Source organism: Andrena cerasifolii, chromosome 6, assembly GCF_050908995.1.
Source record: "Andrena cerasifolii isolate SP2316 chromosome 6, iyAndCera1_principal, whole genome shotgun sequence".
Lineage (NCBI taxonomy): Eukaryota > Metazoa > Arthropoda > Insecta > Hymenoptera > Andrenidae > Andrena > Andrena cerasifolii.
This window is the reverse complement of record NC_135123.1, coordinates 9,672,358-9,686,354: the sequence shown is the minus strand read 5'-3', so window position 1 is coordinate 9,686,354 and position 13,997 is coordinate 9,672,358. Positions and strand designations below refer to the sequence as shown.

The 13,997-nt window shown below is 44.7% G+C and overlaps 3 protein-coding genes across 11 annotated transcripts in view; 2 read left to right on the top strand and 1 right to left on the bottom strand.

The window, feature by feature from the left end:
* Nucleotides 1-151: 151 nt before the first annotated feature.
* LOC143369917 (protein-L-isoaspartate O-methyltransferase domain-containing protein 1) lies at nucleotides 152-4,130 on the bottom strand. 6 transcript variants are annotated; one of them, XM_076814412.1, is made up of 7 exons: nucleotides 3,977-4,130; nucleotides 2,190-2,246; nucleotides 1,274-1,548; nucleotides 1,077-1,208; nucleotides 774-995; nucleotides 435-689; nucleotides 152-368 (listed from the first exon to the last, which is right to left on the bottom strand). In XM_076814412.1, exons 3-7 carry the CDS (start codon nucleotides 1,542-1,544, stop codon nucleotides 214-216), a joined length of 1,035 nt encoding a protein of 344 aa, XP_076670527.1. In that variant the 5' UTR covers nucleotides 1,545-1,548; nucleotides 2,190-2,246; nucleotides 3,977-4,130; the 3' UTR covers nucleotides 152-213. The 6 variants fall into 6 exon arrangements, with proteins under 6 accessions (XP_076670527.1, XP_076670528.1, XP_076670525.1 ...); XM_076814413.1 differs by lacking the exon at nucleotides 3,977-4,130 and adding an exon at nucleotides 3,828-3,955; XM_076814410.1 differs by lacking the exon at nucleotides 3,977-4,130 and adding an exon at nucleotides 2,353-2,786.
* L(3)mbt (lethal (3) malignant brain tumor) lies at nucleotides 3,468-12,346 on the top strand. 4 transcript variants are annotated; one of them, XM_076814334.1, is made up of 17 exons: nucleotides 3,468-3,631; nucleotides 6,382-6,586; nucleotides 7,233-7,527; nucleotides 7,624-7,863; nucleotides 7,947-8,572; nucleotides 8,644-8,803; nucleotides 8,885-9,059; nucleotides 9,145-9,325; nucleotides 9,396-9,594; nucleotides 9,670-9,887; nucleotides 9,963-10,191; nucleotides 10,276-10,465; nucleotides 10,536-10,657; nucleotides 10,734-11,196; nucleotides 11,273-11,347; nucleotides 11,407-11,716; nucleotides 11,792-12,346. In XM_076814334.1, exons 1-17 carry the CDS (start codon nucleotides 3,606-3,608, stop codon nucleotides 11,915-11,917), a joined length of 3,840 nt encoding a protein of 1,279 aa, XP_076670449.1. In that variant the 5' UTR covers nucleotides 3,468-3,605; the 3' UTR covers nucleotides 11,918-12,346. The 4 variants fall into 4 exon arrangements, with proteins under 4 accessions (XP_076670449.1, XP_076670451.1, XP_076670450.1 ...); XM_076814336.1 differs by having other exon boundaries at nucleotides 6,379-6,586; nucleotides 7,233-7,503; XM_076814335.1 differs by having other exon boundaries at nucleotides 6,379-6,586; nucleotides 9,408-9,594.
* Nucleotides 12,347-12,941: 595 nt separating this feature from the next.
* The window catches only part of Fng (Fringe glycosyltransferase), a 72,284-nt gene continuing 71,228 nt past the window's right edge, over nucleotides 12,942-13,997 (top strand). Inside the window, exon 1 of the mRNA XM_076814397.1 lies at nucleotides 12,942-13,843. Coding sequence (XP_076670512.1) covers nucleotides 13,559-13,843 — 285 coding nt within the window. The 5' untranslated portion in view covers nucleotides 12,942-13,558. The remainder of the gene's footprint in view (nucleotides 13,844-13,997) is intronic.

Sequence of the window (13,997 nt, the reverse complement as noted above, 5' to 3'; positions counted from 1 at the left end):
TAAAACAGTGTCGATAGCGATTCAGATTTAAAGTGCGTGATAAGGAAAGATAATTACTACGCTGATTTGAATATAATGGTAGGAGGGGAATTGTCTTGTTTCGGAACAATAAAACGACAGGGAACTGCTACTCCTTTGTTATAATAAAACGTTGCAAATATAGTTCTTTTATTTTCCTCGTCCTTAAAATAAGAATAAGATAACTTACTTATCTTACAGTACTCGGTTGTAATTTACATACAACTGTAACGAGAGAGGCAATGGTAACTGGCGTATCTTCTCTTGCATGTAAGTGGCGAACACGTCGCTGTCCACGTGACGGTTCGTTGGAGATTGTTTTCTGGCTGGGCCGCTCATCCTTACGTAGTCTATAATTAAGAAACCCTTTTGTAACCATCTGTAGTCGCACGTATTGTTCGAGTTGACATTGTTACCCTTATGCCGGCGATTTATGTACGTTATTTCTCTGTCCATTCCAGTCGAGCCGCTACCCGCGTTCGTGAGGGATCCTTCACTGCAGAGCATCTTTCTTCTTATAGAATCCGCTAAGCACCGATTGAATCTGCTCCTATCCCGCCAGCTCTGAGCCATAGTCATCTGCTCCGCGTGTTCATTCCAGATATGTTGCCTCAAACGATGCCTAATGTGTCCTCTGCATAACGCTTGCAAAGACAAGGGAACGCATTCGGCTGTGAAATATTAATCCGTGTGGTAGAGACGCATCGCGGACAGTATCGCTTTGTTCCAGAGTAGCTGGAAGCATGTGTACGTACGCAAACGAAATAAAATCAGCTCCGGAGCAGCTGGCACGACCGCCGAATCGAACCAATCCTCTTTTACTCTCTTTACACAAGTTATGTTACCCATGCCCGACATTATAAGGATTCCTCCGACACGGACAAACTGTTTAATAAATTCCTGCTGTTCTACTGAACACTTCACGCCACAATAGACTCTATCGTAGCGTTTGTCAGGCGCAACGTCGAAAAAATTCCCTGTCGAACATATAGGTACATAACTTTTCCGGTCCCTCGGGGAGTCACTTGTGTGGAATATTAAATTTCTCTATGCGTCACCTTGTACAAAAACTGGCTCGCAAAAGTCAAATACATCCATGGCTGGGGACTTCATAAATTTCTCTAGTTGCGTGTACGCGAATTGCACGAAAGGTCTGTACAACTCGACGCCATGATTCGTTCCACGTCGACCTAAGGGAGCCACAAGGAGGTCAGAAAAATTCTACACGGACCCATTGTGATAATAGTGTTCTAACCCAATGCGAGTCCTGCCATTGTATTGAGGTAACCAGTTTCCGACCCAATATTCAAAAAGCTCATCCCTGGCTTCAATAATAGGAATTGTAACACCTTGACGTAGTGGAACGGCGAAACAAGATCTGAACGTCTCACAGGTAAAGTGTAATCTACTCGATCGACTATTCTAAACATCATTTCCATTTCCTTTGTTTTAATAGAACCACGACGAACCAGCATATCGACTAGCTTATCATTCTCTCCTTTGCCTCTCGCCTTATCATCGTCCATAGCTCTGTAACAAATTTAAATACCGTGGGTTAAACGTTCACCTAGTTTTATCCCAATTTTAAGCAGTACAGTGACTTGTATCGCCGTTGTGATAACACAGGCACCTGGTACTCGCACGAGTATTACACAATACTCGAGACTTATTACGATGCTAATGAATTCTGTGTCCTTTTGAAAATATAACTTAAGCTGGGTTTACACTTGACGAGTGACTCGGCCGAGTGAAAATCTTCCCCGCCGGATTACTCGGCCGAGTACTAGAATATGCGTTCAGATTGGGCGAGTGCCAGCCCAGTGGGCTCACACGGCCGAGCACTCGTCAGGTGTAAACTAAGCAATAGTGGTAACGAGCAGAAATCTCCAAAGCTCTTTAAAAGTAACTCACCAGAGCAAAGTATGATATACTAATTGGAATGATCAAAGTTCGTGTAAATATTCGCTGGGAACGAAATTCTGACGAGCATTGACTATTCTCTTACGTGCCAACCCGTGTACGGACACGGCATATTGAGAGTTGTGACGAATGCAACAAACGCGAATACAAAAATATCGCTTTCAACTCGCATCGTCGTTGATACAATTCGCTGTGAGTGCCCGAGTCAAGATTGAAAAGTTTGCAGAAAGTATTAGAGGCATTAACAGTACCTAGCTGTAAGTGACCATCGCAGTACTTGGCGTGAAAACCTGTCCCTTACGAAGGCGCTACAACATACATAGTTCAATGGCAGTGAATAACAAAGTAAACAAAGTTGGTGTAATGCTGGAGTCCAGGAAAAAAGGGGAAAGAAAACAAAGAGCGAAACTGAACTTTCTACTTAGTTTCGAATTACTGTATTACGACCGACGATTCAGTATCGCGGTACCTTGACATGGTGTTTCGCCAGTACGATTCGCAATTCCCGATGGAACGTCTTTTGTTTTGCATAAATGGTAAATACAAGATCCACCGAGTCCGTCAGCTGACAGCAAGAACCGCGCCATGTGTTTGCGTTTACGTTATGCGCCTTCGGCGACTTTCCGTCAGGACTGAAATAATGCAAGTTTCACAGGGCGAAACGAGATCGTTTACAGTCATGAATTTCATATTTTTATTATCTTCCGGTAGTATGTTCGTAAAATTCGCCCTGACCTCGGGGGCACGTAGTTCTTCGTCCTTCCTTCTCTTTCATTTGCAACGAGCCGTGCACGCGTGTTAATCGGCCTGTTCAAAGCGTACGATCATCGAGCGCAAGCGTTACATACACGTTGACATATTGCCACAAATGTGTATGGAAACACGTATGTGCGTAAATATATACAAACATATATATGCTACAACGATTTTGAAAGCTGAACTTATTTCTGCCTTTGTAATCGCAGCATAATATTACACGTCCGATACGCATCGAATATACGATAAAGAATATCTGAAAGTAATTAGATACGCAAAAGTGTAACGAGCGTGTGCTGGATATTATGGAGTTATATCGTTAGAAATACATGGCTGTTGCTACGCGAGCTTCGCGCAAAATACGCTTTCCACTGTATTCATTAAGCCAGCTTAATTTCTTATATACCACCTCTATTTTTTATTTCGATCGATACCGAAGAACCGCAATGTCTCATTCTGATTTTGCGTATCCGAAAGTGTGCGAAGCACGCTCACCTATTACATTAGCGTGGAAGAATGCGTGACATTGTATTCCGAGGCTGAAAACAAAGGAAGAACAATTTTTTAATCGTTACCACGCTTGTGTGTGGACATGAGGGAAAGAGTGACCGCGACCGTTCGTTAGTTGGCCTGCTATAAACGCGAATCGGGTATACACGTATGATATTTCATTTGATAGGCTGCGTTCGTGGGGGATCTTGCGGTCTCGTTCGCGCGTCGGCGACCAACGCCGAACGTCCGTGTGACGAGAGATTTCGTTATGTGCGCCCATTAAATATGTATATTCCCGAAGTGGTTGAACATTTTTATCTCGTTCCATTCTGGGCTGTACGAATGTGAACGCGTCTTTACAGCAGAAGCAACATGGGTCGATGCGCACGCGCATTTAGAATGATACCGTCTCCTCGCATATGATGGCGACTGACAACTTTAAAACGTGAGTTTATTATCATATAATTTCTTATGTGTACGATGTGCTGTTCGCGTGTAAAATCTGCCAGCGATACCATTAAATATCCAGATCCCCGTCGGGCGAGTAATTTTTTTCCACGGGCGTCGCTCGGTAGAGTGTATCGTTAAAATTACCGCTCATAATTCGTTAGACCAACATTCACTTATCCTAGTAAGTATACCTATAAAGCTTCCCATAACTTTTGCCGCTGGTGTAGTTGGAAGAAAGTTGCAAAGTATTTCTGAATGGTTCGGCTGGCGTAGGAACGTTTGAACGGGACGTAACACGGACGTACGCGATAGTCTTTGTTTATACACTTTTTCAATTTACCTCCAACTCGTGTACTCTAGATACTTGAAGCAACATTGTGACTTCGGCGACTCGATAAGGATTGCGTACACATATTCGTGCACGATCAATTTGTAGCGTGAAACCCGACTTAAACCATTCACACTTCCTCCCGTTGACAACTTTAGAAACTTTTTAAATAACCTCGACGCCTGCTACGCTAAATATTGCGTATCCAGCAGAAACATAAGTCCCAACCATTTTTTCGTCAAACGCCAGGGGTATTCGTAATGTTTACGTTCCGAAAGAAAGCCTGCGATTAAAAACATGCCTTTACTCGCGCTGAGTGCCATTTCCGTCGTATTCGTGAATTTTTAAAGAAATTTGTGGCACGTGATAACGTCTTATTGTTAGCGTTGTTATTAAATCGTATCGAATCTACCAACTATTAAGACGCAAGAAAATTACGCAACTTCTATTGTTTATAATTGATTATCAGCCCTTTCGAGCGAACAGACCTGCGAGATCCATGTATCGCAATAACAATTCCTGCTGCTTGCAAATTAATTCATTACGAATCGATAATGCATCGAGCATCATGGGGCATTAGTTTCATATTTTGGAGGTTAATGCAGAAGTATATCGAAATCGAAACTCGAGCGTCCGTTCGGTCCGCGAAAACAGTACCCCCGTTAGAGTTTCCTACGAACCGACGGGCAGCAATATTATCACGCGTGGTACAGTGGAAAATATTGATCCGCGAATTTACTAATTTCACCAAGGCTCGTAGAAATTCTTGTTTCAAAGGCAAGAATCCTTTTTCCCCGATTATACGTACTGCACGCTCGACCAATCCAGCCGCGATAACAATACGACGTCACGCGAGTACCGGTCGCCATTGGCTGAGGCCTGGGGCCTGCACAAAAATCGAGCAACAAAATCCAATACGTGGCTGTACTTGAAACAAACTAATCGAGCCCAGCCGATGTGTTTTAATCACCTGGAATCTATAAAAACGACCATCGAAGGATCGAAACCTTCGAGCTTGATCGAGAAATCATGGCTAGCATCGAGCAGCGACGTTTCGAGATTTCGAAGGAACATATTTGCTCGGCTGGCATCGATCAGCAGAACGTGAATTGCTTGTCCTTTTTTCTCACGACGATATTTGCGCGGGAGAATGAGGGAGAGCGGTGGCAGGATAAGGAACGTCACGCTCGGGGGTAGGATGGATCGGATCGATCGTGGTTTCGCTTGTGCTGCCTGCCTATCGATCGGCTGGCCGCGATCCTTGAACGATTTCAAAATTCCTTGTAGCTAGGAAAAATCTGTACGTCAGATGTGTCGTTCAAGTGATGTGCATCGAGGAACGCCGCGATTGGCCGGCACCGCCGAGTTGTTCCTCGGTGCAACCGCAGCGGGCCAATGGCGCGAGGCCTGTTGCGCCGTCGCCACTACAGTTGGAGCCTATGAGGACGTAGCTGTAGCGTACGGAGAATGAAGGTTCGAACGCTCAAAAGATACGTGAGAATGATCGTTTGAAAAGCCATGGAACTCCGTTACGCCTCGCCGCTGGTTTGAGGCCTATGAATTGGCCGCGCAGGTCTCGCGATCCACGAACGCCGGAGAACAATCGGATTTCACGCAAGCGGCTCGACGTTCCTCTTATTCCCAGTGAAAAGTGTGCGTGCGCGTTCCGTTCCTTCGAGTGGTTCCGTGATGCGCGACGGACGGACAGTTCCGTAAAAGTATTTGAAACGAAGGTATCTGCGCCGCAACTGCTGGGGAACACGCGTATTCGGAGGGGCCCCGGGTTCCCTATCGAATGCTAGATAGAAATCCCTCGCCGTTCGCCGACTGGTTTGAAACAGAGAAAAATAATAACGTAACTCCACTGGGCAATAATAGTTAGGCGCGCGTTTCAAATCGCGTTAGGGGCTCTCTTAACGCCCAGTTATGGCCCTCCGCGGCTCCGCGACGTTAGTTATTAAACACTGCGAATCCGTTTCACGCGCGTTCCACCACAGTTTTCCCGCGTTGCAATAAACAACCATCGATATTCCACGGGAATTATGTAACTAGCAACAATTCCATTTGGTGATACGCTTTCTCTTGCGTCTTTCCTTTCGTAGTTCATTCCGCGAATCGGCTCTTTTATGCATTTCACGAATTTCTAAACAAATTCCTGACGATGATCTTCGAACATCCGAATTTTAAATAGAATTTCAGAAGGTCCCTTTTTGTGTAGTTTCTATCTCATTCTGCTAATACATTTCTGCTTCCATTGCATTGCTGTGTAATCGAAAGGATTGTAGAGTCAGCGAGAATGTAATTTACAAACTATAATTCCCCGTACCCTTGTCTCGCCACTATAAACGGATTTATAAATCGATGTAGCGGGAACGGTGTCTGTATCTGCGTCACATTGCGTTATGTTTTCCCAGCAGAATGGAGGAAGAAATAGTAGTAGACGATTTGGACGAGAACTGTAGCATGGACATCCCTCAGTCAGACGATCCAACGACACCCGTTATGCCTTTGTTGTACATTCAACAGAGCAAACTCCGTTCGGCGCCTACAACTACGAGTCAAGCTCTGGTGTCGCAAAATGCTACTCAGCTCGCTGCCATTATTAACCCGGTTAATAATCAGGTATTTCATACAAAATTCTATTTCAGCATTTGTTGGTAGACAGTAGTTTCTCCTCGTATCGCATGTTCGATGTATTAAATAAATATTCCTACGATACTCGCGATTGCAGATGATTTTATGTTGATTCTTACATAAGGCGATGTGTATTTTGCGCCGCAAGGTATGATAAAGCGTACAGTTTCATATATAGGTCAGAGTAACCTAGAATTACATAAAATGAAGTAGAATAATGAATATACTTTCAGTGTGCTCTGCGAAAAGTAGATGAGTTTCACTTTGCCACATGTGAATTGATGTGTAATCTACATATAGAGATCGTGATGTCCCTAATTGGATTTCGGGTGTAGGTGGTAGCAGTGAGCATTTCATAGTAAATATAGATTTGTCGAATATACTTGCTATAATAAATTGCAAGTAAGGGAGCAGAAATTGGATCGAACCTTATATTCGTGAATATTTGGCATTTTTTTATTATAATAGAATATTTAAATACACTTATTTGAAAGCAGAGTTTCATCAAATTACAGAACTGTTCGTCGCGAGAAAGTACATAATCGATTTAAACCAAGTAGTCAAAAAGAGTGAACCAGTTTGTTGAATAGGTGCAAGTTGCTCCTTTGAAGTATCGCTTTTCTGTTTATTCTAGATCGTCGCTGGACAGAATAAAGTGTTTATACAAGGGCCAAGTCAGGTTACTACTTCCCAGAGTAAACAGCACATTGTGATACACAGGCCGATTAATACTGTCAGCACAACGACAAGTTCCCAGGGCCAGAAACACATACTGCTGCGAAAGTCCAACGCGTCCACCGCTCAGATCCTGCCCTTGAATACATCTCAGGGAAATCAGACCAACGCACAAGCAGGGAAGCATACGTTCGCGTATCTTGGAACCCTCATTAAACCAAATAAGTCACGTGAGTCTGTTGTTATACCGGCAGGTAATTGATTTATGCTGTTGTGGAAAACTGTAGGTAGCGCGAAGCTCTTTCCGTAAGAGCGGGTTTAATTCCTGTCTCTTTTATGTTTCTTAACAGGAGCGTTAACAACGACTCAAATAGCCAAGCCGAAATTAGTGATCGCTCCAGTTATATCACAGCTAGCTCAAACATCGACAAGTACCACATCGGGGTCTCAGAGTCAAACCTCTAAGCACATGGCGAACTTGTTACTACCAGTTAGTATCCCTCAACAGACCGTGCCTACCAAGTCCAGTATGTTTAATTTGAAAATCAATAACGGCCAAATCAGCACGGAGAGTAAAGGAACCATTACAGGTACATAATCGAAGCTCCTAAATGGAGGGAACGTTCTACGATCGAGGGAGCCACGTTAATTCGTTCTCATTTTACATTTACAGTCTTACGGGAGTCGAAGACATCGAATTCGGCGACCCATCCGCCACCCCTGCATCCCATCGCAAAAATGAGTTTGCTCAGTGCGAATAAAGGTAACAACAATTCCACGGATAGTATAAAGATTACGGAGAATCCGGACTCCGCCGTTATTACCCCTATCCCGAAGAAGGACGACATCACGATGCCCGAGAAGAGGAAAAAGACGATAAGCAATATTCTAAGGGGATCCAACGAGAAGAGATTGAAGAAACAGAATCTTTCAAAATCCTCGCAGGAGGCTATCGTGGACGTGACCTACGCACTGAGTAGCCCTGAATCGGAGCAGGATAAGGACAAGAAAGGGCAGAACGACGATGATATTACTCTGATCAAAGTGATCCCTAGCGAGGACAAATCCGTGAAGCTTAACGCCACCGTGGACGATGATATAAAAATAGAAATTATCAAGACACGCTCGAGTTGCGGGATCGAGTCAGTGTCGGACAGTAAGAACGATACTAAGATGAATAATCACGAAGATCTGAAGGATCACTTGAACTCGAGTCATCCACACGATTCTAGCTTTGATGCCACGAAGGTGTTGGATTGGAAGGACGGCGTTGGCACGCTTCCTGGTAGTACATTGAAGGTATGTTAAACAACTTTGAAACTCTATCCGTAAGTAATTTAATATTCTCAAGTAATACGTATACTTTACAGTTCTGTATGAACGAGTTTGGTATCATGGAAGTAGTGGACGAAGATGAAAACAATAAGCAAAGTAAAGATGGCATCGGGGACAAGGAGAATGTTTGTTTGATTCAGAATTCTTCGAAATCTAGCCCTATAACCGTGAATAATTCGAGCACCGAGAAAAAGCGTGAGTGTCAATAGTACGAGTCACGATTCTATTCCATAGAAAGTTTCTTCAAGGTTCTTTAAACCGTGCCTCTTCCCACAGCGGACGATAGGAAGTCCAGGACAGTTTCGGCGGACACAATGTACCACTGCGAAGGTTGCGGGTGTTATGGATTAGCCGCTGAATTCGAAAGCCCGATATCCTGCGGCCCGTCGTGTACAGAAATAATAGAAGCCAAGAAGCAGCAGCCGGTTATACGAAAAGAGAAAGACTTGAAGTAGGTTTAAAAAAGACCATTCGGAAATTGCATATCTATCTAATCAGACGAGAATTTAAACAGCTACTTTTCGTATCTCCCGCAGAGACTTGCGGGCGAAACGGAAGCGTAAGAGGTTGCTGCAGGAACAACAGCAGCCGAAAGAAGTAGAAGAGAAGTGCGAGGAGAAAGCGCCGGAGAAAGTGAAGTCGGAAACGGACGAAGACACGAAGGAATCTATCACGGGGATAGACGACGAGAGCCAAGGGGATTCCAATGAGTCGAAGGTATGTGCAACTGAGCGTTGTTTCAAAACGCATTGAAACGTACTGCTTATAAATGTGTCTCTGTACGTAGTATCCTTGGCAGACAGGAAAACTCGGATTCTCATGGTCCAAGTATCTCGAGCATTGCAAGGCGAAAGCTGCCCCCGTCAAATTATTCAAGGACCCGTTCCCTTATAGTAAAAATCACTTGAAAGTCGGCATGAAGTTGGAAGGGATAGATCCAGAGCATCCGTCCCGTTATTGCGTCATCACAGTCGTCGAAGTAGTGGGTCAGTCGTGTAACATTCTTCGCTCCATATTGGGAGAAACTTGAACACCGTTACTAACTCAGTTTCACGCAACAGGTTATCGAATACGCTTGCATTTCGACGGGTACGCAGAGAATTACGATTTCTGGGCGAACGCAGACAGCATGGACCTGTTTCCTGTCGGTTGGGCGGAGAAGAACGGCCACAGACTAGACCCGCCAAAGGGCTACGTGGCCAGCAATTTTAATTGGAACGGGTACCTTAAAATTTGCAAGGCCACCGCAGCACCTAAGAATATATTCTCGAATAAAAATGTGAGCGACTGTTTCAAAGTGTGTTAATCATTTTCATGGACTCGCGAGATTAACGCATCCATTCGTTACTTTCAGTCGGTCTTTCCAACTGGCTTTCGCGTAGGGATGAAGCTTGAAGCAGTAGATAGGAAACACTCTTCGTTAGTTTGCGTAGCTAGCATAGCGGGCCTAATGGATTCTCGTATACTGGTTCATTTCGATTCCTGGGACGAGGTCTACGATTATTGGGCGGACGCTAGTTCGCCGTACATTCATCCAGTGGGATGGTGTCATCATAATGGTCACAGCCTAACTCCACCAAACAGTGAGTGTTTTTATAAGCGTTTCTTTCAGTCTAAAAATCTTCACAAAGAAGGTAGATGGTATATAGATGGAATTCTCGTTTCAGACTACAAAGACCCGAAGTCTTTCACGTGGGACGCATATCTGAGGGAAACTCGTTCCATGGTCGCGCCGGCGAGGGCTTTCAAGCAGCGACCACCTTGCGGATTTAAGCGTGGGATGAAGCTGGAAGCTGTTGATAAACGGGTGCCCCAACTGATAAGGGTGGCGACGGTCGAGGATGTGAAGGATCACATGTATGTATATTAGGAATAATTATTTCCTTCGAAGTTAATTGGATTGGTTACTTGAATATTTGTACTGTAGGTTGAAAATACGATTCGATGGTTGGCCAGAGAACCATGCTTACTGGGTAGACGACGATTCTCCGGATATACATCCTATGGGTTGGTGTTTGAAGACGGGTCACCCTTTGGAACCACCATTAAGTAAGATTTATACATATCTTCTTCAGTTTATTTACAGGTTATGCTCTTCGTACTCATATGTCGTATTTTTCTGCAGCCCCCGATAATTTGAACGACAGGCCAGAGTGTGGAACGTACGGTTGCAGAGGAATAGGGCACGTGAAGGGGCCGAAGTTCGCGACGCACAACTCCGCGTCCGGCTGTCCGTATTCGCCTCAGAACCTTCACAAAGTTCGACAACTAGCCGACAGGCTTAACCTGAAACACGAGGCTTGTGATTACGACGACGACATACTGGACAGATCGAGAACCGAGAAGACTGATAAAATAAGGATGGAGAAGTCTGAGAAGCTCGAAAAATTTGACAAGCCCGAGAAGCTTGAGAAATACGAGAAGTTCGAGAAGCTTGAAAAGTTTGAGAAGTTTGAGAAGTTTGAAAAATTCGAGAAGCTTGAAAAGCCATTGTTCACGGAAGATCGCATAATGAAGACTGAGAAAGATGTGAAGCAGGAGGATGGCGATTTCTCCGACAAGAATGACAAATCAGAGAATTCGGAACGGTGAGTTGCACAGAGATTTCTCGTTATATTTGCAAATACAGGCTTTTCATATGAACCACGAATCTATGATCCACAGATCGAGCAAGTCGAAACATCACCACAGCGATGGACAGACAGACGACGATGATATTCTGCGAAAACGAAAGAAGAGGTCCGTAATTCTTGCTACTATCTTTCAGCAAATATTTCAATGCCCTTTTATTCCCACAGACGACAGATTTCCGAGGAAGCGTTGTTTTCTCTCTCGAATTCCTACGGCGATTCGTCGCTAAATTCTATGCAGTACGCTGCGAACATGCCTGACAAGCAGCTGCGCACAGAGTTGTATCAGTCAGTATATACTCCGGGGTACAATCCATTGCCGGACGCGCCGCACATATGGGCGAAACACAGCAACGCCCTGAACAGGGTGGTGGCGAAACAAAACACGAATCCTCGACGGTGGTCGAACGAGGAAGTTATCAAGTTTATACAGAGCGTCCCGAATTGCAAAGAAATCGGGAATATCTTTAGGAAACATGTATGTATCGAAGGTATCGCGTGGTTGTACAGGCGAAAATTACGTTGTGTTTAACGCATGAACATTGTTTTGCAGAATATAGACGGCGAGGCATTTTTAATGTTGACTCAAGAGGATTTAGTGACGTTATTAGGATTGCGCCTCGGTCCCGCGATCAAGTTGTACAATAGCATCGTCCTGCTACGACGAAGGGCGACGTGAATCACGTGCGATGAACGCACATACAGTTGGATCTTGAAAAGTGCAAAGTGGCAGCTATCATGACGATAATGTCGAATCATATATATGCGAGAACTTTAACGCGAATCATCGAGATAGAAAGCGTATTTTCTATCACAATCAGGGAAACGTTGATTTAATACTAGGGGGAAACGAGTGATGTAACGAAAGGATTATTATAGGCAAGAATAGAAGACGATCGTGCTCCAAGTTGAATAATCGACGATTCCACTTGACTCGTGAGATATATATATATATATACATATATATATAAAATTATATAGCTCGGATCTACACGTATGATAAGTACTTACGATTGTCCGTTCTAATTTTTCCTATACAGTGAAGTGCATTCAATCATGTACAAATGTAAATATTACGATCTTAATTAAATATTGTAATACAAAAATACATGAGAAGTCCCGAAGCAATCCTCCCCTCCTATCGCATCAATGCAAGCGCAGCTTTATTTTAATTGAAAAATCGATACTTGAAAAAGAATTTATTAATGCCCATAAAATCGTGCATTTTCGCAAAATACGCTTTATATTTTAGCCATCTTGAGAGAATTCTAAATACGCCAGTACTAATATAATCTCAGAGCACAGGAACCTTCCTCCATTCTCCCTTCGTCATATAAATTAATGTAACATTTGGAACAAAATTCAAACGATAGTTTATACCGTAAATATAATGTAGGTTATAGGAGTCCAAGGGCCATTATTTAAAAAAGTGACCTAATCCTTTCATCCCATTTCTTCACAAAAGGAAGGAGATAATTACGAAGTAATGAAAGTAGCTTTAGCAAAATATGTCCATTCGATATCGAAAGCTATAGAACGATACTAATTTTCACAGCGTACGCGGAAGAGGCGGTGCTCTATTTAAAAAGCGTTCCTTTTCCCCTCCACTGCCAGTATTGTGCCACTCGCTGACCGTTCGCCCCCCCACCACTGCGCAAAGTGGCCGCTATGGCGATGTTTACAGCGTAGCCACGGCGACTGGCCATGTGTTCAGTCGGTGGCTTGTCGCGCACCGGGTAGCAGCGAGTTCGTTAGCCGGTGTGTTTACCTCGGAATAATTCCCGCACACCTTCGTCCCGCGAACGCGTTCTCGTCGCCTGACAATTGCGCGACTGTCAACCTAAACCTACAGAAGCTCATCCACTCGAATCACTGACAATATCTCGGGAGCTAAAGGAGCATTTAACCGGTTCTCGCGACAATCTTCAGACAACCCATTCCAACTGAAATCCACAGTGGTGTTCCGCGAACGTCTTCGAACTGAATCGGACTCTAAGGCCCAGTTAATGCACCCTGTAACGTAACGATGACACTGACATTGTCGGAGGCTCGCGGTCACGAGATACCCTGCGTGGAAATTTCGTGCGTCACTTCGATCAGTTACTCGCGAAGTAGAGATCGCAGCGATCGTTGATGGTGGTGGCGCGTTATCGCGTAGGAGAGTTTGCATGGGACGATATGCGTGACCGCGACAGTTTCGCGAAGCCGGGACGTTGGATTTGAGGAGCCGTGGAAAGTAATCGGCGGCTTCCGCGACGGTCGAGGAGCGATCGGGAGTTCGGGCGGGAGTGAAAAGGGAAAGTGATCGGTGGTGTGTGTTATGACTGGTATATTTCTCGCTTGGCTAAAGGAGGGGAAGGACGATGCAGGGTGGCTGCCGTTGATGGTCGGCGTGCGTGAAAAGCGCGAGGGCCACGAAGAGGAAGGACGGTCGGTGAAATTAGGCGGCGGTGGGCCCCAGGCTCGTTTGTCGGTGGTTGCCGGCACCGCTGGCGCTAAAATGTCTCGTGGCCTGCCGACTAGACGAGGCCTCCAGGCGCTGGCACTTGTCCTCGCCACCGCGTATGCCACCATTCTCCTCTACCAGGCCGTTGCACCTCGTCAGGTCAGTGAATATTTCAATTTCAATGGTAACTATGGCGGTAGGAAAGAATAAGGAGCGCTCTAAGGGATGGGGAAAGTTTCGGGAGTAATAGCGAAGTATTAGAACGTGCAATCTTTCGAGTATTCCCGTTTCATTCGACAGTTGCAGTTTTTAA